The sequence below is a fragment of the Corvus cornix genome, chromosome 3 (assembly GCF_000738735.6).
Source record: "Corvus cornix cornix isolate S_Up_H32 chromosome 3, ASM73873v5, whole genome shotgun sequence".
NCBI lineage: Eukaryota > Metazoa > Chordata > Aves > Passeriformes > Corvidae > Corvus > Corvus cornix.
In genome coordinates this window covers 46809118-46833187 of record NC_047056.1, presented here as the reverse complement: position 1 = coordinate 46833187, position 24070 = coordinate 46809118, and the positions used below count along the sequence as shown (strand labels likewise).

The window sequence follows — 24070 nt, the reverse complement described above, 5'->3', positions numbered from 1 at the left end:
AAACACAGAAACTGTAGTCACCACCTTGCTCAATCATGTGTACTTTATTGCCTCGTTAGATAAAGCTGCCCCTTGGCAGCCTTTCCCCATCATCTTTGTTTTATTAATGAGTAGTTTTGCCTTGCATTTTGAAAAGGCCATTCCTCTTCTGGCAGACCGTGCTTTCTGGGGAGGCTAATGCTGGTTGTGTATGAGATAAGTGATGACTTTCAACATGGGAAAGATGTGTAAGTAATTTATAAAGTAAAGCCTTTTGTAGGCCGTTGAACAAAGACACCCAACTACAATAGAATGAGAATATCCTGTTACATATTTTGTAAAGAAATTATTTTCTTTCTACTTGCATTTATGGTAGTAGTCCAGCCCAGGGTCTCTTTCACCACAAAGTGGTGGCAAAAAGAAATTTTCTTGGGTTGTTTCTGATCTTCTCTTCTGCTTAACCTCATTAGAGTTCCGAGCTTCTACTTCATTTAGACAGTGGACATGCTGGTGAAGTTGAAAAAATTTTGGTGTGCTTCAGTATAGCAAGTTTGTAATTGTGAGATACATCGCTGAGATGTTTAAGTTATTCCTCTGGTTCTGAAGACAAGATTAAAAACTATGTGGAATACAGTTCCTTTTGATGTTCCTGGAGAAACACCTATTAACTTCAGTGGGCCCAAGTAATTGCTCTGCTTCAGAACGGCATTTATGTTAATAAAATTTGATTATTTTTGAAGAAAATATATAAACCTTGCCTATTAGTATAGGAGTTTGTATTTTACTTGTAAAATAATCAGAATGGTTAAAACAAAGTTAAAGCAAAGGCAAAATTGGAGGCAGCATAGCCAAAATCTAACTCAGCTGGGGATGCCTCTGCCCTTAGTTTTAAGGACATTCTCAGAAAATAAAAGCTTGGAAAATGTTGCTGCCTAAATTAGTCACTTTGTTGGGGAGCTTTCCAATGACACATAACTGCTACCAAGATCTATTTGCAGAATACCTTACAGAAAGTAGGCAGTTTGAAGTCATATTTTGAACAACTTCATGTAGGTAGTCCAAGAACTGTAGTACAAAAGAGTTTCATTTTATGGGGGTTTCTTTTCTCCCTTACATTAGCAACAAAAAGAGGCAGAGTAAGAAAACAAATATTTGGTCTTTTTGGAAACTTGCTAGTGTTTGATTTTTATGCCCTTTAACACAATTACTACGTTAAGTGTTGGCTGGCAGAGCAAGTGGAAAGAATATGTGCACTATCAATATTTTTAAGGATTTTCCTCCTATCCATCTTTAAGGGTAAAATTATATTTGAATTATATTTTGTGCAGTTCCCATTTTACTCTGAAAAAGAAATTTAGACACCTGTCTGATAAATAAGATTTTGAGTTTATTTTGATGCCATACAACCACAAGGGTGTCACTTGTGTTCTTAGCACATCTTGGGAGGCATTTCCCTTGTCTTCTAGTGCACCTGTCAGACTTACAAAGTCAAGTCACTGAACTCTGAACACTGCAGTGCTGCTCGTCTGGGATGTCTGTGAAAGCTGGGGAAATTAGAGACTGAGATCTTTATTGCTGGTTCCCATTTCTCAACGGTGGGCTGGGCTGAATCAGAGAATCTATTGGAAGATTAATATTTTGATCTGACTTTAGTAACCTCACCAAGATGCTACTGTATGTCAAGTGAATTTTAGTAGGAAACAGGTCTTTTCTCAGTTCTCTGTTTATTCTTTGGCTTAATAAATTCCTCAGCCAACTACTTTCAACACTGATACTTCTTCACTTTATGCTCATGCTGTTGAATTCTTTCCCTTGTTCTCTTCCACCTCAAAACTCCAGAGTTCTCTCTTTTCCACACCATTTGTTTTCACATTTCCTTTTCCTTGTGACATGCTAAATTATTCTCCTCTATCAAAGTTGAGACGCGCAATATCTATCTGCTACAGAGCTTCTTTTCTTTGCTGCCAGTGGATCTCATTGAACAGAGCTGATGGTTCTTATTGTGTCATTTCACCTTTTACTACTTCTGTCCCTGAAAAACATTCCTATTCGGGATGGAGATCACCTTTCTTTATTCTGGTGTTCATTCTAGGACCATTATCAAACTTATGTCTTCCTTTCCTCAGCTCTCCAAGAAGTCCAGATCAGCTCTATCCTTTTTCCTTCATCTTGTTGTGGCCACTGTGACTCCCTATCGTTGCCTAAGCTGATTTACCACATCCTCTGTTAAAGTATCTGAAGGCATCTGCGGCAGTTTGAAAGAGTAGCTTAAAAGTAGCTGCAGTGAGTAGTTGATAATAACAAACTTCCTGCAGGATAATGTTGGTTTGAGGCTCTCTGAGATGTGAGAGAGGTAGAACAAGTAAGGGTGAAGATGACCCAGTATGCATGGAAACCTCTCTGCTTGAATTATGTGATTTACCAGCACACACTCCACAAGGTGCAGTGCGCAGTAGAGGATTCTTTTGCAAGATCATTCTTGTCATAAGAGTTACTGTTTCCAGAAAAGACACTTTCAAATGGGAATATACCAAAGCTTAACCTCTTAAGTATCTTGTGTTCTTGTGAATGTTGAGTCCTGGGAATTTCAACCCCCTTGCAAAAGCAAAGTATTCTTGTCTGCAGGTGATGGGGAAGTTAAGACTGACAGACCTGATCTTTTTCTTTTATCGTGGCCGATGCGAGGCCTTCACAAATTAGGCAGTTGCCTAGGACATAGCAAAACAGTCCCGAGGGTGTCTTGAGGTGTCCTCAGGGCTTCTTCCTATCTGCATGAAACAGACTTGTTCTCTGCTCTCTCTGTTCCACTGCTCAGGGAAGTCTTCAGTGCCAGCAGAGCACAAGCTCTCCCTAGTTTTCAATGAAAAAAATACATGAGGTGTCCAGCATAAGACAGAGGAAGAGGCAGATTCCCTGTTGCTGTCGGTAAAGAAATATGAAGGAGGCGACACAGTTTCCCCACCAACTCCCCCTTTCCTTCCCTCCCCTATCCCATTAGCCCACATTCTCTTCCTGCTCAGCCCTCCAGTGTTGCCTAATCCCATTTACAGGGGCTGCTGCCAGGTCTGCTGGCAGCTGCAGTTTCTTGGCCGCTGTTTTCGGTGAGGGAGCCGAGAGCGCCGAGGAAGAGGAGGAGAGGGAAGGAGGAGGAGGAAGGCTGCTGCTGTGTGGAGGAGCGGCGGCAGCGGCAGCACCTTTGACGTGCCCGTTCCCCACGTGACGGCCGCTCCATTGCGGGGAGGGAGCTGAGCTGCCGCCGCTCCGGCAGAGCACGGGAGAGCCGCAGCCTCGGCGGCGGCAGCGGCAGCAGCAGCGCCTCCGCCCGCAGTGCGTGTGTGTGCGTGTGTGTGATGAGCGATCGCCGCGTCCCTCCGCCCGCTGCCGGCTGAGACCCACCGCGCGGGGCGCGCCAGGAGCAGCAGGAGGAGGCGAGGAGCGGCGGCCAGCGCGCAGTGACCTTGGCCCAGGAGGTAACCGAGCGGGCGGGCTCCGCGCCCCTCCGCGCCCCCGCCCCGCGCCTCCCGCGGGGGCCGAGGCCCCGCTCCCGCCGGGCCCCCGGGCGGTGCCGCCGCTGCCGCCGCTGTCCGCGGTGCTGGAACTGCGGGCGCCGCGCCGGGCTCCGCGCCGGGCTCCGCGCCGGGCTGCCCGCGGGCGAGCCGGTCCGCCCGGCCTTTGGCCGCCCAGAGCAGAGCCGCGCACCCCCGGCGGGCGGTGCGGGGGCAGCGCGGGCCGGCCGGCGGACGGGGGGCAGCGAAGCCCGAACACGAGAGGTCTGGGGGGCTGGGGAGGGCTCGGGAGGGTAGTGCTTGGAGCAGGGCTCGGCGGTTCTCCGGGCTCTCCGCATCCGCCGGTGTGGTCTGTAGATGGAGCACATTCTTACACCTGCGTGCAAAGCCGGAGCTACGGCATGATCGGAGCTCCTGCTTAGTGCAGCTCCCGTGTGACCCGGGGGAGGGCGGGGAGGAGACGGGGCTGGCAGGGAGCCGGTGTTCGGCTGTAAAGTGTGATGAAAGTAGGTGAAAGCAACCGGAACTGTGTTCTGGCTTGTTTCTTCATTTTCCCTCGTCACCTGCTCCCCTGCCCCGGTGTACGTACGAGCACAGATGTGCTGGTGAATTACAGGGAAGTTCAAAGCGTGTGGTTCGTTTTTTGTGCGTCTGAATGTTGTGAAAGTTGCTACGACCCGAGCCGTGAGCAGAGGGCACTGCTGAATACACGTCATGGGCCGAGTCAGTCCCCCCAAAACTGGCCTGGAAGGTGCAGAGCGTCCCTTGGTGAAGCCCGTACAGAGGAGGAAAGAGCGCTTTGTGAGGAGGCGTCTGTGTGATGTGGTGGTTAGCGGTGTGTTCCGAGTGACAATTCATTAACGTCTAAATTAGATCAACACCTTACATCCATTATTTACCGGCAAAAGAGCAATGACAGTAAATGGTGAATTAGCAACTTCGCTGCAATGTAAATATCTGTTGGAGTAAGAGCATACACTGATTTTAATAACATGTTGGTAGAAAGTCAGGTCCATTAATCATCAGGGAAGCAAAGAGACCTGAGGCGATGGCCTATTGAAACCACTTTTACCTTTTACAGTGCAACATCCAAAAGCGGATCAAATCTGTGGGACATGGCACAAGGAAATAATTATGGTCAAAGCAGCAATGGGGTGGCTGATGAATCCCCAAACATGCTGGTGTACAGAAAGGTAAGACTTTGTATTTTTCAGAAGCTGAGGAAAGTGAGGTCCTGGACTCTTTTGCCTAACAAGTGAAGCCATTATTTTTGCTGTTTCTCTCCAATTTCTTGAACAGAGAAATGACTGTATGTGTTATTTGAAATGGTAAAATCTGCACGCATCAACATTGCATCTTGTTCAGAAACAGCTGCTTTTCAGTTTGAGATACTTGATGTATTTCAGTCACCTTCTGCATTGATACGTATAATGCATGATGGTGGTGACGTGCCAGAGACTGGAACATGTTTGAGGTCAAGTGTTCACTTGTAAAGTCTAATTGTAAAATGAATTAATACTTACTAAAGCTAAATATTAACTGTACAATGCAGTATTTCTGTCTCGTGCAGGGAAGTCGGAACCATTAAATTATTTCATGCGAGGGGAAAAATTGATTAAAGATCTCACTTATCTGCCATTGCCACAACTTAAAAAACCCCAAACACATACACTCCAGAATTTTTCTCTGGGAAGACTTCTAATGTAGTTATTCCAACAACATCAATACACAAAATTTCCAGGTATTGAACTGTAATAATGAGGCTTATTTGGTGATTATGCTGCTTTAATTTAAGTGAGAGTAAATTCTTGGAGATTCTGAGATGCCCTTATACATTTTTTAAATAAAGAATTAGTCGCATTTATGAAAAAAGAATAACAAATTCTAATAATAATGGAGAAAAAATAATTTTGCTGTTGCAAACTGAAATAAATAATTATACAACTACTTGTTTATTCTTAGAACACAGTGCTTTCTAACTTGTTTGTGGTTGTTTTTATCAGGTGGAAAAAATCAATGCTTTTACTTTGTTAGAGGCATTGACTTTTCCCCTTACAAGTTAACAGTAATAGAAAGCATCTGATATATGCTCAGTTTAGTCTTAAAGGTGAACTGAAGTATCATCAGTAACTGTGGTAAGTGTTCTTTTCCCAGAAAATAAAAAATAGTCTCAAATTGAAGTCTGATGCATGCTTTTTTTCTCTTCCTATTTTCAGATATGTTGCTGATTTCACTTAGTTTGTTGTAGCTGCTATTTTGTGAAATTAGGCTCCTTTTACATAAGTGAATGAATTTATGAACCTAACTGTGGTTATCCTTCTAAGAATGCACTAAGATTACCTTGCCATTAACACCACAAGTGTTCCAAAAGGCAATTGTATACATGAAAACATGCTGCATATATGAAAAGCAGTAAGCCAAATCTTATATTGTTCGTTATAGGTTTTTGATCTTTCTAAACAGAATCTTTCCACATTTGCCATTTACTTCAATGCTGGAAAAAAAGGTTTTTCTCAGCTTATTTGCTACACAGATGGGCAACACAGAGAAACTATTTATCTCTTCCTGTGCTGAGTCTGGTAAAATTTGTGGTAAAATTTGTAGCCTATGGTATTTATTATGACCTCGTGCCAAAATTTATCATTGCCTGTGGGCAGCATCGCCTCTGAGCAGTGTGCAGATTGAATGGAATGGCTGAGGCAAGTGATGAGAGTCCTGGTGATGCAGGGGAGATTTGAAAATGAGGAGTGGGAATAGGACACACCACTGTGGTGTATGCTTGGCAAATCAAGACGTCAAACACCTCGTTTGTTCTCTGCGATATATCTGTAGAGCATGATATGAATTTGCATCCTTCAGTGCAGCAGTGGTCCTTCCCTTGCTGTCACTGAACTGCAAGTGGTGCTATGAGTATTAAACTTTGAAAAATACTGACCTTCTACAGCATTACCTGCCCTGTTTGTTTTTGTTTGTCTACTTATTTTTGTAGCATGGTGAATTAAAGAGAATTTCAGATTATGCACACTGTGTTCAAGTATTGAGAGAAAACTAAGTAGCCCTTCCTTTGGCAGTACTCAAGGAATGGGCAACAAAATAATAGAAAACTTTTCAAAAAAGTCGTCTGCCTTTTCTTGAAATAGGATGTACTGTAAGCAAACATGGTCTAAATTCTGGGTCTAGAACATAAGAGGAGGGTCATCAAGTGGAAATAATTTCACTTTAGAATGTATCATCCCTGAGTATAATTCTTTAATAGGAACAATTAAATGACAGGATTCCTTGTAATACATTTGAAAACACAATACTTATCTCTCTGTCTGTCATTGTGTTGGGAATGAAAGCATTGTGTGAACAAAGAACTAGATCTGACAGCTTCATGAAGGACTCTCTTTTTCGGCCAACTGGAAAAGTATTAACAGTTTTTAGAAACAAATATAAACATCCTATTGGCTGGATTCAGTCCGAACTGAATTTGAAGTCTTATATTTTGGATAATGTTGCTGAAATGCACGAAGGTGGAAATGTTTTCTTCCAGTGGTTTATACATCAAGAGATGGAATAGCACACATTTTGTGATATCTGTACTTGCAAAGAATAGGTGGGACATCTCTTACTTATGTTAATGAAGAGCTAAAATTTGGCTGTGCTGAGTGAAGACTGTTATTTTGGCTATAAACCACAATTTTGTAAACTAGTCATTCTGCTAGTCTGTCTAACTTCCAGACACAATCTGAACTAAGTATGTTCTGAACTACATGGAGTTGCAGCTCTGTGTTGCCTAAATCCTGATTCTGTCAGGAGCATTTGATAGAAAATTCTATACAGAATGAAGTTCTAGAGTTTTCAAATTTGGTTTTTAAGGCTGAGTTGTTATTAGAATCCCTACTGCACTCTAAGTAAATTTCAAACACTTGACAAAAAGAGGATGTTTTTCTATTTTTTAAAATGTATTTGTTATTTGATTAGTTGCTTATTTGAAGAATTGAACAATTGATAATCAAATTGTAATCTCAAGTCATGTAGAGCATAAATAGTGTCTTATTCTCATAGGAGCTTTTATTCCTAGGCAGAGAAGAGTTTCATTAGACTTTGCTTTCATAAAAGAATTAAAAAAAAAATCAGCATAGGAGAATTAAATATTCAATACATACATAACTTAGAATTCTTATTTGAATCTGGAAAAGATAGCAGCACAGATAAGTAGTTCCCTATATAATTTTTACTCTGCCTTTTAATATGCTCATGTCAGTGTTTTTATGCCTTGGGGAATAATTTTTATTTTAATAGAATGTCAGCTGCATTATTCTTTTTGTCTATCAGCCTAATTATAAAGTAATGACATGTGACACATCATTGGCACTGACATACCTTAGAAAAAGTCCTGAATTTTTCTGCTGCTAGCCTGAGGCAAATCTGAAAAATGTAAAACCCCTCTTTTTGCTTCTTCTCTGACAGAGTCCATTCCAGTCAGCAATTAAAAGAGATGAGAGAATCCATAGTATTTTAACATCACAAATTTTTCATGCAGAAATCTCATTTTGGCAACGCTAACTTGCTGCTGCAAGCTAGTCTTAGGGAAGAAACTTGAGATGTAGTAGTGTAGTAGAAGGCCCATACTTTAAAGCTTTTTCAAGTTTCAGGGCCTGACCTGCCTCTATTTTTTTTTTTTTTAAATTATTATTATTTTTAATCTCTGCACAAATAATTAAAAGAGTAAGAATTTTCTGTGAGGAGCTTCTATTTTAGACCTACTACTGCTCTTGCTAAACCTTTGTTTATCAATCTGGTCTCTGCTTTGCTTACTTTTTATTCAAGCATATGCTGCAAGTATTAGGAGTTCCGATTTGCCAGTTTAATGGTTATTGTATTGCTGTCTGAACTAGCTTAATTTGAGAGCGGATACCTTTATTTCATAGAAATAAGATTATCCTGGTCTGAAAGGTAATATTCTTGTGACTGAGATTTTGGCTCTCTACCTATCTCACTGCCCCAAGTATTAAAATAGCTTTTGCCAAGTCTCATTAGAATCACTAACTGTGGGGCTTTCAATGTTCTAATAAAGATAATGAGGTGTTTGTTCTGTTTCTGTGACAATTGTGGAAGGTCATATATACCAGTACTCATGTATGATGAGGACTGAATTTGTAATCTCAAACTCCTTACTTTATCATGATCTGATATTCTTCATAGAAACCACGCCTCCAAAGCACAATACTTTCCAGTGTTGTTGTAAATGAGCAGTAGCCATGCAGGGACAACATGTGAGCAAATAGTGACACCATCTTCTAATAACCACTCTCCTCTCCTCTGCTTCCACCAGAGGTGGCTTCCAGTGTAGTCTGCAGATAATACTGTGCTCTCATGTGACCTTTATCAGCTGCTCCCTAAAAAAGATGGTTGGTAGAAAATGGTATCATGGTTAACTGTATTCCTTAGAGCCTGCGAGAAGGACATTTTAGGTGGATTTTTCTAAGTTCTGTCACTCACTTTGAGAAGGGAAGAATCTCTCTGATACTATACATTTCTAAATATGCCATGACAATCTATGAAGGTATCTCGTTTGTTACTTTATTAAGTAGGAAAAGTCAGGGTGCTCTAAGGTTCTAGAGATAAGTAGTGTGTGGGGGGTTTGTGTGTTTTTTCCTATTGTGTTTATAAATTTATTTAAAGTTTTATATATTAAATTACACTGTACCTCCAGATTATGCTGTTTCTTCTTCGAAGAAGAAGAGAGGCACTGGTGTGAGTCTGGTTGGTGGTCTTGGTATTATTCCAACACTCATCATTATAGAATTGATGGGGAAAGGTCCACATTTGTGAACCTCAGGAATTCCTGCTCTAGGATGAAAAGAATTTACCTTTCTATCCAATAAGTTATGAGGGTGTTGTCCAGTCCTGGAGTAGCTGGTAGATAGCGAAGTAAGCTTTTGCATAGAGAAATTAGAGAGCAAGAACTTAATAGAGATGGACAGAATAGTTGCTGGATCCTGTAGAGTGCCTTTTGTTTCTCTGTATGGTCTCACCCTCTTGTTTTGTATCTATCCTCTGTGCAGATTCGCTTTGCTGTATCCTCTCCTGGAATGGTTATAGTTAGTACTCAGTGTAGTGTGTATCTAAATTTTGTCATAATTTATAAGAAAAGCAGTATAAAGGATTTGATTGTCTTCACAACTATATAGAATGACTGATAATTCCAAGGAAACTCGATTAAAAAAAAAAATGTGTCTGAGTCTGCAGGTGGCTATATCAGCAAGAAGGGCACTTGCCCTGTTTTGGTAATTCCTGCTGGTATTTTCTGTCCTTTCTGTTCTCCTCTTCCTTCCACTAGGTGTAGAAATACATCAAGTGATACTGCAGTGAGAGGTTTACTGCTGCTTCCTGTTCAGAGCTTGATGTGCTCGTATCACTGGCATTACTGTCAAATGCAAAAACTCCACAGCATTCTGTGCCACCATGTTACTTCCTTTCTCCATCCCACATGTGCCATCTGAAAAATGTATGTGCCTGTTTTGATTGTGCATTGTCATTTTCAGTTTCTCTGCTTCTTTCCTTTGAAGCAGTCTACATTTGTAGCTATGGAAACAATGATGCTGTTGAGAGTGACGTGCAATATCGAGGCAGAAATTGTTTGTTTTGGAGTTTTGTTTTCTTTTAGTTCAGGCTTAAAACATTTTTGTGGACTGCAGGAATTTTTATAGTAAGCTCTATCATACCATAATATTTGACAGATCCCCACCAAAGCTGATGTGAACTATACTGTTAAATACAATAAAATGCTTGCATGTAAATACAACTTTAAAAAATATGTTATTTTCCCAATTCGGGAGTCTCATACCAGTTGAAGTATAGTTGTAACTTTTAGTATAGGAAACTTTACACCCACTTCTTCAAATCAGTTTGTAAAAGCTGCAAAAAGAGAAGAAATTTGGCTTAATTTCCACAGTAAAATGGTCAGCTGAGAATTTTGACTCTTTGGTCCTGATTGCCGCTAGCTACTAAAAACAAACAAAAGAAAATCCGGGTCCAGCCTAGAAAGAACAAACCAAAGTAAACAGCAGAATTTATTTACTGTTTTCAACATGCTTTAAAACTTTTCTGACAGTGTTGTGCAAAGGAAAACTGTGCAGGTATATAGTAATACAGTGTGAAAAATAGCTGGTTTTCAACTATGACTAAAAAATAAAGCTTTTGTGAAAGAGATACATAGAATTCTATGTGTTCTATTCTCTGTGTTACAGATAGGTAGACTGAGGTGTGACAGTGAACTTTCAGAGCAGAGGAAAAACTAAAAATCCTTTTATTTTTGGTAAAAAATGGAGCAAACTATTTTCTACAGAAGAGGGAGCCATTAGGACTAAGACTGCAAAATACTACCTGGAATGTCTTCCATTATTCCTGTTCTTTTTTCCCTTCTGTTTGTGTGGTTTTTTTTTTTTTTTTTTTTTTTTAATGGACAGATTGTAGTAGTAGGGCAAGAAAAGTCTGGATTATAGTAGTGGTAATATGAATCTTGCCAAAATGTATAAGAGAAGAAAACTTTGAGGGTGGGCTTAGTACCAGTAGAGACAGAAACATCTTCAGATGAAACTTTGAGATGATGATGCATTGAAGAAAAAGTACATGTGCAATTTCCCATGGTGAAGGGATCAGCTGAGAATTTTGGTTTTTGGTGAGAGATTGCCACCAGCTACAACTGATAATAAAGCTGATGATAAAAAAGGTTGAGTTAGTTATTAACGTGCGTGTTGGTTCTAAGAGTAACTGGAATAGATACAGTGGAAATGAGACTGGCTGGGAAGCCACAGGGGACGTTGGAGCTGAACTGTCTGAGAAGCAGAGTTGGGAACAGCAGTTTCATTTGGTGCATGAGAACAGCCTGGGTTAGTGCAGGAGAGCAGGCTGGCTAAGAAATAGAGCTGTAGGAACAGGTATAGGAGCATCTCATAAATCCATTGCAACTGTCAGGGGAAGCTTTTACTAGATAACATACAGACTTCTTAACTGAGAGTAATGGGATCATGGCATTTGGACTACTTAGCCTCCAAAAATTTGGGGCTGGTTTTGTGCTTGTGTGTGTATTTATCTGTGTTTGAAAGCTTCCTTTGTCAGATGCTGCTGTGAATCTTTCTCAGGTTGGAATGCTCGGTGTGTCTCTGAGAAGACAGTTTTACAGGCTTAGTTTTAGAGAAGCTGCCTTGTCCGTGAAGGTGTTCAGGGCATTAAAAAGCAGAGACATCACTCTTGCTTTCTCTTACTGTTACTGCCTTCTTACTGTTATTCCCTCAAATATACTTCTGGCTAAAAATTTATTGCTGATGATTAGAAACTGGAAAGATGACACTGTAATGTATATTTTATCCATATTTTTCCAATGAAGAGGCCTATTTTTCAAGATTTTTATAGTTGTAGTATTTCTACTCAGTTGAGGACATCTTGATAGCTGTTAAATGAAACTGAAGTCAAATAGATCCATGGTGTCATTCAAAGAAGAAATCCTTTTGGGGAAGACTCTAAGAATTTATCATGTAGTATTCATATCAAACATGTGCGGGTTTAAATCTGAAATACCTCAGTCAAGAGCCAAATAAGCACCAAGAACCATCTGGTTAGAAATTGATCCATTACAGTGAAATGATCATTCTCCTGGCATTCTTGTACTGTTTTTACCGAAACTGGGTAAAATGGGAATTTTGAAGCCGTATTAGCTTCTGTGCATCACTTCTGCTGGAGTTGTGTGTTTGCTTTCTTTCTCTGACCTGTGCTGAATCCTGTTTGACTAATGTAGTGTGAAGTTCTAGGGGGTAAGGATTGTGCCACAGAGAAAGAGATAGCAAACACAGAGGATCTATTCACAATGCAGTTCAGATATACAAGGATTATCTAGCTGAAAGTGAAAACTGCTCACTGTAACGCCAAAGGAATCCTTTTTTTCTTCCATTTATTCTTGATGATGAAGATGGTTGTATAATGTGAATGTACATGTGTGTATAAGCATATGCATATCCTTCCAGCCATGCAGAGTCCTGCTGCCCTAAGACCTATTGATTATTGATTCATAATTGAGTTGCTGTGACCAAATGGTTGTATTAAAGTATATATACAATTTGTATTTAAATATATAATATTTTTTGTTACAGTATCTCATGTTTGCAATGTAACGCTATTGTATATTTTCTTCCATGTTATGAAAATGAACTGCACTGAAATATTTCGATTAGCTGTTTAAAAGCACCATTAATTCTGATGGAAAACTACAGTTTTTCTGATTTCCTTTTATATCAGGATGAATAAGCAGTTTACTGAATGCCTTTTGAAAGACATATTAGTGCTTCTTAACACCTACACTTCTCTGAACTAGAAAGTAAGAAGTATTAATCTTCTGTGAGCTAGATTCTGCCCTCAGATATAGATTCATGGCATCTCTTGATATCAGCAGGAGCCATACAATTGCGTTTGATGTAGAATCAATATCAAGAATGAAAAATCTTAAGAATAACCCTCAAAGTTACAGAAACTTGAGGCAGGTATTTTAGAGGAAGAGTTCTCTTTATGTTATACACTTCTGCTTGTATGGAGGAGAAAATACAGAACATTTTGTGGCTGTACCACAAAACCCCTGATGCTAGCATTTTAGTGCTGCAGGCATAAGTTCAAAACTGTGAAACAGGATGGCTTCTTAGTAGCAAATGCAAAAATTAGTTGTGAATAATGAATGGTATCCTATAAGGCTATGCTAAATTTTCTGTGTGTCACGAGTAGTTTATGTTAGTTGTGTCATCTGTAAAATAGGTGGTCTGAGGCATAATTAAACAAGCCTAAGTGAAATTCTGTAAATATCTGTGTACTTTGTGCAGAGTACCTTAAGTTCATCTAAGTACTACATTAGATGGTAAAGTACTACAGTTAGAAATATGCAGTTTTAGACAACCAGGATGCTATAAACAAGAGTTCTGTACATACAGCTGCTCACAGCATTACTAGTTTTCAAATGTCTCAGTTTCTTTAAGAGTTACTAAGCAACAAAAATTCTCATTCAAGTCACTAGGAGCTAAAGGTTTTTAGTACCCTTTCATAAATCATGTCTGTGACTTGGTGGAGTCATCGCACTACCTGCATGAAATATTTAGATTTTGGCTCCTGTGATCTGGAGGGCATATCAGTGTCCATCACAGTAGAGGAGCCATACTAATGCCCAGTAAAGTTAATGCATTGGTTTGGTTTCCAAAAGTGAGGAGAAATACCTTTGGCTTGTTTGAAAGATGAATGACTGATACAGTGCTTTATCTGTGCTCATTTCTTAAAAATCTGTATTGCAAGAATGGTACCTCTGCTATAGAAAAATCTTTTCAGACTTTAACCGATGTGGTGCTCTACAGACCGTTGTGACCTGAAGCACTTAGGTTTGTTTGGAATGGAAAAAAAAATAGTTCTGATCCTGCTTTCTCTTTACCATCAACTCCACTTCTATAGCGTTATTTTTGGATGTTGACATTTGTGTTCAGCAGTTTACTGAACACACTGTCCTGTTCTTATATTGAGGTAGTGTTTGTATCTCATTTTGAGGTACATTCAGAAGAAAAGCCTCTGGAAATATTCTATTTATGTAGCTGTACTTGTATTTATCTGTGATGCATCTGTCACTGTCATGCCATCAGCCTTTTAACAGACACTGTGGTGCACAGCTGGTGACGCAAGCCATAGCCAACGCTCTGGAATTCTTTTGCTTTACGTATTTTTCTCTCCAGAAATTAAGGGCTAACTTTGATTTCAGGATACTGGACTTGAAAATAATTTCTGGTTCTGCATTCCAAAGTTTAGGATCTCTTAACTATAAATTGCAGAAAAGAAGATGTGCTGTTGTGCAGGGCAAAGCACAGGGCCTTCACTTGCCATCTCTATGTTAGATATGTCTGTGTTTAATTTTAAATGTATTGAAGATCTATCCATCTTACTTCCCCTTAAAACAGGCATTCTATCCTTTGTGTCCTGTAAAATAGTTTATTTCAATAGATCATTATATGGGGTTTATTCTTGGTCACTTTTGGCAGTATTAAAGGATATGGAGTAGGTTCAAGGACAAAGTGCTGAGTGTGAGGCACGGGGAGAAAAATACTAACATTGCCTCGCTCTGTCACTTGCAATACTCTGTATTCTTGGGAGCTATACCACCAATTGCTCCGGCTGGTGACTATGGAGAGACAGTCAGGGATGAACAGGACCCCCAGAATTCTGCAGGTGCTCCAGAAACGGTGCTCAAGCTTCACTAGGTGGTGCTCTTCCTCCTGGGTAGGGAACACACATTGAACAGGGACGCTGAGAGGGATTCTCTTGAGGAAACAATGAACGCTGGTCTCATAAAGAGGTCTTCCATGTTAGATGTTGATGTTGGTACCACTGGCCTGGTCAAACTGTTGCTCAACTTTTTGATGGTGGTTTTAATTCATTGATCCTTGTTCTGCAGCTTCCTGGGTGGGAAGTCTCTACTGTCACCATGCGTCCATCAGTCAGTCTAAACACTGCTGTTAATTGCCTGCACAGTGTTACACACTGGAGGCTGCTGGGCTTAGCATTCTGTTGGCAAACTGAAAGGATAATTTTTGTGCATAAGGTTTGCAGTCTAAGTATGAAACAAGAGGTGTTGAAGTGATTTGGGGAGACCAGTCAGAAAAGGCTGAGACTAGGTAATTTTCATTTTTCCATCAATGCATGGAATGGTCTTCATATCACCTTCAAAATAGTATTTGAGGATCACCAAAATAGAACTGAAACTTGCTACAAATTCAGTCGGTGACATGATTTGGCTCAAATGTCAGTGGTTTTATTTTTTATCTTGACAGGTCTGAGCAAGAAGAAATATCGTTCTGTGTTCTCACTTTTCTCCCATATCCTACCTTTTTGACCTTTGCATATAATCCATATAGACGTGATAAATGGATTTTAGCTGAGTAGGCCATGGCTGGTATGAATATATTAGCATCAGTTTAAATTATAGCCATGTGGTTGTTTGCATTGATATATTTTTTGTCCTTTTTCCAAGCTGTCTTGAATAGTACTTAAAAGATGGACTTTTTATGTGCATATCTATTAGCCACTTAGACTTCAGAATGTTACTAGAAATGCATTGTTACCTATCCTGGGGACAGCCTTGAATGTCTGAAACACGTAGAAGATGCAGTTGAGGGTGAAAGTGCCTCTTCTTTTCTTTTTTCTTTTTTTTTTTAGGCTAAGTTCTTTTCTATTCACCTTGTTGAAGTAGACGTGCAATTTTGCCTTATTTATGTGGCCCAAAGTGCAGAGTAACTGCTGTTCTCACTGAAGTGATTAAGGGTAATTCCTTAAAAAGTAGTGCTACAAGGTTTCTATGTTGGTGAGGTGCTACTACTGAAGTTGTTACAGGCTGGGGCTCTGGTGGTGGTGTACTAGAGGTGTGAATTCCAGCTTTTTTGTTTTCCACTGAAGTAGGCTACATTGTAGAAGGAAACAGACGAAACATTAAAAAAAATACAATGTTTTCCATTTTTCCTTCAAAGAAAATAAATATAATGATGAATTTTGAGTAACTTGGTTCTTCTTCAAGCTAAGTAAATTTTTACAGTTGATATATCAATTTTAACATTAACTATTAATGCAGTGAATGACATCTGACAAGTGAGAATAAAGGACATAATACTCATTAGCCAGCATGGCACCTTTCTCCTGAAAAAAGAGATGGATGGTGTCTTGAGGACATAACCTTCATTAGAACACCGTGGCAAAACAGTGGCAGAGAGCATGTTATAAATTCAACAGTAGCCATACTCTTTGCCAAGTCTAGAATGATTTGTGATGAGTGCTCTGTTACATCTCTGTCCTAATGTCAGATCTCAGGTGACTGTCCCCCTATAAGGCTGAAAATGATCATGCAGGGGGAGACTGAAAGCGTGAGACAAAAATTGTCTAGGTTGTGCTGCTGAGTGGTTTTGAGAAAACCCCTCCATATCAAGTGAGCTGAAAGGCATATAGGCACTTCGTGCTTAACTTTGGGTACAGGTAAGGAAAAGGTAGGTATTATTTTAAATAATATGTGAAACAGCATCTGTCTCAAAAGTAAATGACCCCTTTCCTCTTCTCTATGAAGGAAGTTGGAGCAACAGACTCTTGATTTGTGCAATGCTTTAAAAACTGTGAATTCCTCATGGCTGCAGAATTCTTGTAACGTTGCCAGAATGCTGTTTGCTTAGGAGCAAGGAGTGTGTTTAAAAATTGGATAGCGGAAACATGGATATGAATAATTGTTCTTCTGTCCTGTTTGAAAAAATGGTGGTTATTCTCTGCCTCTGTTTCCCATTTTCAATTTGGAGATAATTCAGATGGATTATGAAGGCACACTGATGATAAGATTCATTGTGGTTTTGAACACTGTATAGTATAGTGATGGCAGTTCTGCAATAACCATTATTGCCTTATTTTTCTGATACACCTTTTTCCAGTTGTTTTTCACAATACCCCTGTGATTCATTACAGATCAAAACTTTGACCAACAGATTTTTTTTCCCTTTTGAGTGAGGTTTCTTCAGCCTGGAAAACTTTGTCTGTCTCCCAGTGAAATGTAAGTGGAGACACAGTGGCTAAATCTCCACATGGTGTGTTGATAATACACTTTCTAGAGTCATTGCTTCTATTTCTTTACCTGCTTCTAATTTTTCAGTGAGTGATGACAGAGGAAAGAAGATGTACATGACCTGCAGTACAGGCCCATCTGTGAAGACCAGATGGCATATTTAACAAATTTTCCAATGATTTGGTTATTTTCCCTTCAATTTCCTGTAAATTGTCTAGGGGAAACTCATGTGCTGAAAGAAGCAAGAATGATGGAAGTGCTGACCTTTATTGACAGAATGGCATTTTATGCTTTATAACCACTGCATCCTAATCTTACTCTGTAATGCTTATAAGTGCTGTATTCAAAATAATATGTTTCATGTTTCTGTGGAACCCAAACACATGGGGTGTTGGCGTTTTTTTGTTCTTTTTTTTTGTTTGGGGTTTTTCTGGTTGGGTTTTCTTTTGTTGTTGTTGTTTGTTTGTTTTGTGTGTGTATTTGGTTTTCTGGGATTTTTTTTTGGTGTGGTTTTTTGTTTTTTTTTAAATTCATGCCACTAAAAACTCAGAGGATATCTGTAACTGATGTGTAGAGCCATGTTTGTGAGATTTTGTTTTTCAGGAATTTAAGACTAGTCAGAACACTGATTAAGTGTCATGGCGAGTGTAAGTAAAAGAACATTAATCCATGCTTTATTTACCCCAAGCATTAATTTTTGTAGCATATACTTTAATTGTATCTTTCAGCAGTATATCCTGACCTTCACGATGCTGAAGTAGTCTTTCAATTTGTGTTCATATGGAAAGAGTGAGTCTAATATGGATAGTGATTATTTGAATGAACCTATGCAGCTTCATACACAGTATTCACATGAAACATGATTATACCTGCAAATCAAGTGCCTTGTTTGTTTCTTTTGCTTGGCAGTTGTGGTTGGTTGGTGTTTTTTTGGTGGTGTATTTTTGTTTGCTTGTTTGTTTTCACTAGGGTTGATATTATTGACATCTGTGCCTTTGGCAGCAGGATTTAATTTCCCAAACTGTGTGTGTACATGTGTACCCATGTTGGGTATTCTGGTACTCTAGTTTTGACTAAGTTGTCCTCTGGAATGAATAGCTTTGCCAGTGATATAAAATATTTTCCTCACTTTGGATTACTGCCCAGTTTCTTTTTCACTTTTCATAAACTTTTATAAAATGACATTAATAACACCTTACTATGTCATTTCTAACATCCATGATTCTAAATCAATGTATTTGTCAAAACCATCTTGTAGTGGTTTGGTCCAAAATAGTCATTACTGTTTACCTTCTGTGAGATAAGAATTAGGAGAAACGCAAAGCAGGCACCAAACTTGAAAGAATATAAAGAAGTTTATTAACAGACCTAAAAGAAGAAAAAAAATAAAATCATACCACACCTTCAGAACACTTCTCCTCCCCCCACCTTTCTCCCTTCTCCAAGTGACAATGTTAAAAGACAACCCTTGAGATGTTCAGTCTGTTTACCACTTCCATAATAACCTTGTTCAGTCCATTTAGGAAGAGGAGTCTCTCTTGCCCATGCTATGAAAACATTATCACAATGAGACAGCTGCCCAGGTTGGTTCTCTGCTCGCATGTGAGTCCCTTCCCCGACTTGCAGCTTTTCCCACAACTGCTTTCAAGGGTCCACCCTTGAAGTTTTTTGGGGTACAATTTTAAGGTTGAGCCATTCAGAAACAAAAGTTCTCTTCACCCATCTCTGGGAGCATTTCATCTCTAAGAACAGAGGCCCTTCTCCTTCCCTGGGAGCAAAGGGTCTTCATCATCTTCATCTTTAGGACTATCTCTGGGAGCATCTCTAGGAACTGAGGTTTTCTCCTTTCCCATTTGGAGCAAAAGTCCTCATCTGGTCCATCTCTCCCTGTCCAAACTTCTCATGAAATTACAGCTGCGTCAGCATCTGCTCATCTCAGCGCAGGTGCTTTTGCTCACAAGTACAAGTTAAACTCTCCACCCCCCATGCCTTCATGGAATTACAGTGGGTACTCTGATATATCATAGCTTTACAACAGAATTTCAGCTTTAAGCATCTCCTCTTTCTCTTCCCTCAGGTTTTCAGCTGTTCATAGCACTAAAAGGGTTAATCTCACCTAGGCCTTGCAGCTGGAATTCTGCTTATTGCTGTTGGTCACAGGATCTTTTGCCGGACAGCGGTGCAGCTTTCGGCTGAATCTTGGCAGCACTGGAGGTGGGGGGTGCCAAGCCGGCCGTCTGCCCACAGCAGGGCTGTGGGGGGGTTCCGCGGGTGGAACAGGACCCATCAGCTCCAGGATGGCTGTGGCCTGGCCCGGCCTGGCCCAAGCAGGGCCTGGCTGGGCCCGCTGGCCCCCGCACGGGGCCCGCAGCCACCTGTGCCAGCGCCGGAAACGAGAGAGAGCTTGGGGGGGAGTTTGTCTATTCTTAAGTGTGGATCACAGAGGTGGTCACAACTTTAAGTGGCTTAAAGACTTGTCCATATTCAAACTGGCCAGCTGATAGGTTCTGTCAGGTCACAGAGGAAGCTGTAAGCACCCCTTTGCAAGAACATCACTTCTGGGACTATGCTTGCTAACCCATGACCCATCTTTACCTCTCAGAAGCTGTGAGTTTTTTCGATTATAAGTGTCAACTTATAGTCATAACACTAAAATCAATATCCCTTTAAATTGTTTTTTTAGAATGTTGCTGTGTGCTAATGAGGTTGAGTCATGGTCCTAGACACTGCATGATTTTAAGTCTGATGCTATGTTGGGTTTAGTGCAGTTTCTGGCTGTGTCTGAGAGACATATGACAAATCACAGTTTGAGACTAACTAAGATTTTCCTTCTGCAGTCACAAGAACTTTTATGACCCATCGGACATCTGGTTTTGCAACTTTAGTTGTATTTTCAGTGCTTCAGTTCAGTGTAGAAATCTAATAAATCCTTTAATTTGCATGATTTTATTGCACTGAAATTTAAGCCACGTTCCCTGAGCAAGGAACCAAACTAAACACCACATAAAGTTTATGTGGACCAAAGAAATGCACCTTATATACAGAGCCAAGTTTTATTTCTTAGTGTAATTAAAGTATTAGCAACCAAATCAGAGTTGTTGTTCCATTTTAATGCTTCACACAGATGGACACTCAAATCTATATCCCTAATTATCCTATTATTGTTAATTTCAGAAGTTTTTAGGGCTGAAGCTCAAACATGATCTATTTAGTATCCTTTTATTTCTCTGGTGTTAGGCTCTTTAGGTTCCTATGGTAATAATACCAAGTTATCTTCTAGAATGATGGTGAAGGATTGTATCTGCATCCTGGTAGAAACAGTATAATGTTGATGTAAAGTATTTCTTCCTCATTGCTCTTGGATCTGCTTGTATGTCTTGTTTTGTGTTTGCTAACATGATCATCTTGCTTGCTCTTTCTTTATTGCTTCCCAAGTTCCATTTTATATCTGAATTTTACTATACAGGGTTTGTTTTACCCAGGTCCTGAGTTTGCATTCCTTCACCAGGAATTTGACAATATATGATTTGTTTGTAGCCCTGGAGCCCAGGTGTCAGCCTATACCGGTAGCAGCAAAGATGTCTGCTATCATCTGCTGCTTGAACTTTTGGGGATTTCTGTAAAAAGACCCCTACGTTTCTTTAACAAAATTCAGGCTTCTTTAATCTAAGTAATACTTTATTAGGACATCCTTGTCCTAATAATAACACCCTTACAATAGGGTGTCTGAATTGTTTATGGTTCAAAACGAATGATCCAATAGAAAATCTGTGTATCTACTGATACGTGTAGATATAATGTTTTGGTAATTGCTCACTGTTAATTTTGCTGGTAGGTTACCAAAAGTCCCATATAACAGTTTTCACAGCAAATTAGTCTGGTTGTAAATATAATGGCCTTTAAAGCTTCTAAATTTTTTGCCTTTTCTAAAGTAATGAGAGAGCCACAGGATTTATCTTCTAAATCTTACATAGTCTACAATCTGTGGACCAGAACACACAATTTACACATTACCAGTAAAACAGAGGTAAATATAACAGGTCAAATCCATAGCTGTTATCCAAAAATAGTCACTTGTGCAGACTTAGACTCTTAGTGAGTGTAATCTAAGAGGCCCTATTAAAAACCATGACCTTTAGCAAACAAGTGATTATTACCCCTGTCTTCCACTCAAGTCTTATAAGTGATGCCTGAATTTGCAGCAGTTTGAACTTTGCAATCATCTTAAATGAATGAAGGAGAAAGACCTTATTAAATAAAAAGCAGAAGCAGAATTATTTTGGACATAATTTGAACATCCTCTTGGATTAATGACATTTACAGTATTAATCAGAGACCCTGAAAATCAGAGTTGTTGATGCCAGAATAATAGAAGCATCTCAGCTGACAGTGTTGGTGCTCTTGAATTGTGATATACATGAAAACCAGTTTATTTGCATATAAATTTTCTTGTATCCAAGTGCACTCTGTCATCATTGACTATTTTTAAGAAAGGCTAAGAATTCCAATTCCATTGTGAGGGTGCAAAAATATATATTTTCTTTTTATATTAATCAAGCAATATTGCTGTGAAAGCTACAACTCAGTAAATCAACTAACAATTGCGAGCGATATTTATAGAAGCTCTGTTGGAACCATATGTCTTCTTAACCACTGTAGCCAATGACTTCTGTTTGTTACTTTTTAAGCAAGAAAATCTCTTAGCTTATTTTAATAATAGTCTACAAGGGCCTTTTTCAGTTTTGGCTGTTCATATTTTTTCCTATCTTGAAGTGCTCACTAGACTTTGTAGTTCAGATGAACAGAGTCTTTGATTGTCAATGCTTCACTAATATGGCAAGAGAAAATGCCTTTTATCTCACAGCCTGACAAATTGATTTTTTCTTGCAGGGTACTGTTGGATCTTACAGCTTAAAAGTGCTGCAGTAATGTCCCAGATATATTTCCATTCACTGTTCCTTAAATGGAATTTGCAGTTTCTGAATTTTGCCTTTTTTGGAGTCTCTTTGAAAGAAATGAGACTTTTTTAACACACAAAAAGGCGAGGAGAATGTTTGATACATTATTTCATGACTGACTTCAAGCATACTCCCTCAAAGGAGGTGTGTTTATTTTCGTTCACGTTTGAAATACTTTGAATTCCAGTTTTAAAATGAAGTTCCAAGGTTACACAAAGTTTTGAAACAGTTTCTATTACTTTAGTTCATTTTTCAAATGTTTTTATTTTAGATGAATGATGTGGGTGATTGAAAACTAAGCTGTAGAGTTGTGATTTTGCTTTGAAATACATACTCTTATCAGTGCATGTGTCCTAAAAAATCATGTGCTTTTTCAAGCACTAATTGGATGAATTGATGATAAACAGCATAAAAAAATATTGGGAAATACTATCATCTCATTTTATTACATGAAATTATTGTGCTTGGAGAAGAATATGTTTAGGGAAATAAATTGCCAAAAGATCATTGGCTTTTCTTACTCTGATTTGATTGATCAAAGATATGACATTGTTATACTTTTTTTCAGTTGTTGTGAAGATCTTGACTCTTATCTGTTTAGGAGGCTCTTAAGCTTCAAGCTTATATTCTTTCTCATGTGTCTCTGTATGACCACTTGCAATCACCATTTCAGTCCTTGATCATCATAAACTTTGAAATGTTGAAATACTCCCTGTAGATACTTGTTGGAACAAGCATTACTGTAACTCTTTTAGTGACTGATCACAATCTGATTAATACAGTTAATGCATTTAATACAGCCAGTTAATACACAGGCTAGTATATGCTTTTGAAAGAGATCTACTATTTGAGTATCCCAGTTGCAGAATAAAATTAAAAAAAAAAAATTAATAATGGCAGCATAAACCAAAAGATCCTGATTGAGTGGTCAAATTTTAAAGCTGCCAGAAAATGGCACTATTCTTTTAGGGAGTATTCTGAACCACAGTTAGTAGAAAATAATAAAACCTTTTTCTGACTGCATACCCATGACTATCTGAATTTTGACAAATATTAATAACACTGTATAGGTCAGATTAAGTTAGGTGACCTTTAAATGTCCCTTCCAACCTAAACTATTCTTGTATTCCATGAAGTCATGTGAAGGTCTGTTTCTTTTTAGGGGATGGAGTGGGGTTTTTTCAGTGTGGTTTTTTTGTTTGCTTATTTTTTGTTGTTTGTTTGGTTTTTTTGCTGTTGGTTTAGTATTGAGACTGGGTCTCTAAGTCTTAGCAGGAGACAGACTGTTGCTGAGCATTTACGTTGCCAAAATGGTAAGGCAGATCTGTTCATTAGTAGGACTACATGGCTATGTATTTTTAGAACCTTCCTGTAGTTCAATTAAGGTGAACTGTGTAATTTGTCTCTGACACAACAACTAACAGATACAACTTACAATGGTGCTGAGTTGACTTTCAGCATGATCTGGTTTTATGCCTCCTCTTGCACTGCAGAATATTTGGCTTAGAAGCAAAACACTTGGCAAGGTTTTCTAGTTGAAGAATGCAGGCCTTTATGCTGGTGGGTGCAACAGCTGAAGGTATGGATTTAGAGGTTCCTTAGTTTCCTTTTGAAACAATTTCAGTACTCAAGGAGAGGCAGATTTTTTTTGTTTTGTTTTGGTTGGTTGTTTCCCTATGGAGGGTTGATCATCCAACCGCCTAATTATAATGAAATCTCTTCCTGATATTTCCAAATGTTAATTGTCTGTGTTTTATAAAGTAGATTATACTCATTTTAACAGATCTAGTATTTTAAAATTGACTTTTAAAAGGAATTTTAATTAAATTGTTCTTTGGTTATTGGATATAAATCCCATTTTGTTGATAATGAGTTTCATTAATGCTGCTTTGCATATGGAAGCATTTGTTGTTTGATGACTTTCTTGCAGGTGTACTAACTGACATTAAATCAGTGGTTGATATATTTCTAATTTATCAGTGTTCTCATCGTAGGCTGTGTTGTATTTATATTTAACTACCTGCTTT

At 39.0% G+C, this 24070-nt stretch overlaps 1 protein-coding gene across 10 annotated transcripts in view; it reads left to right on the top strand.

The window, feature by feature from the left end:
* The first annotated feature begins 3055 nt into the window (after positions 1-3055).
* Positions 3056-24070, top strand: part of RGS7 (regulator of G protein signaling 7) — a 243014-nt gene continuing 221999 nt past the window's right edge. For 3 of the 10 annotated variants that reach the window (XM_039569100.1, XM_039569101.1, XM_039569102.1), the window contains exons 1-2: positions 3058-3449; positions 4567-4678. In XM_039569100.1, coding sequence (XP_039425034.1) covers positions 4601-4678 — 78 coding nt within the window. In that variant the 5' untranslated portion in view covers positions 3058-3449; positions 4567-4600. Of the gene's footprint in view, positions 3450-4566; positions 4679-24070 lie in introns of all 10 variants that reach the window. The other 7 variants (XM_039569099.1, XM_039569104.1, XM_039569098.1 and 4 more) reach the window with 6 other exon arrangements.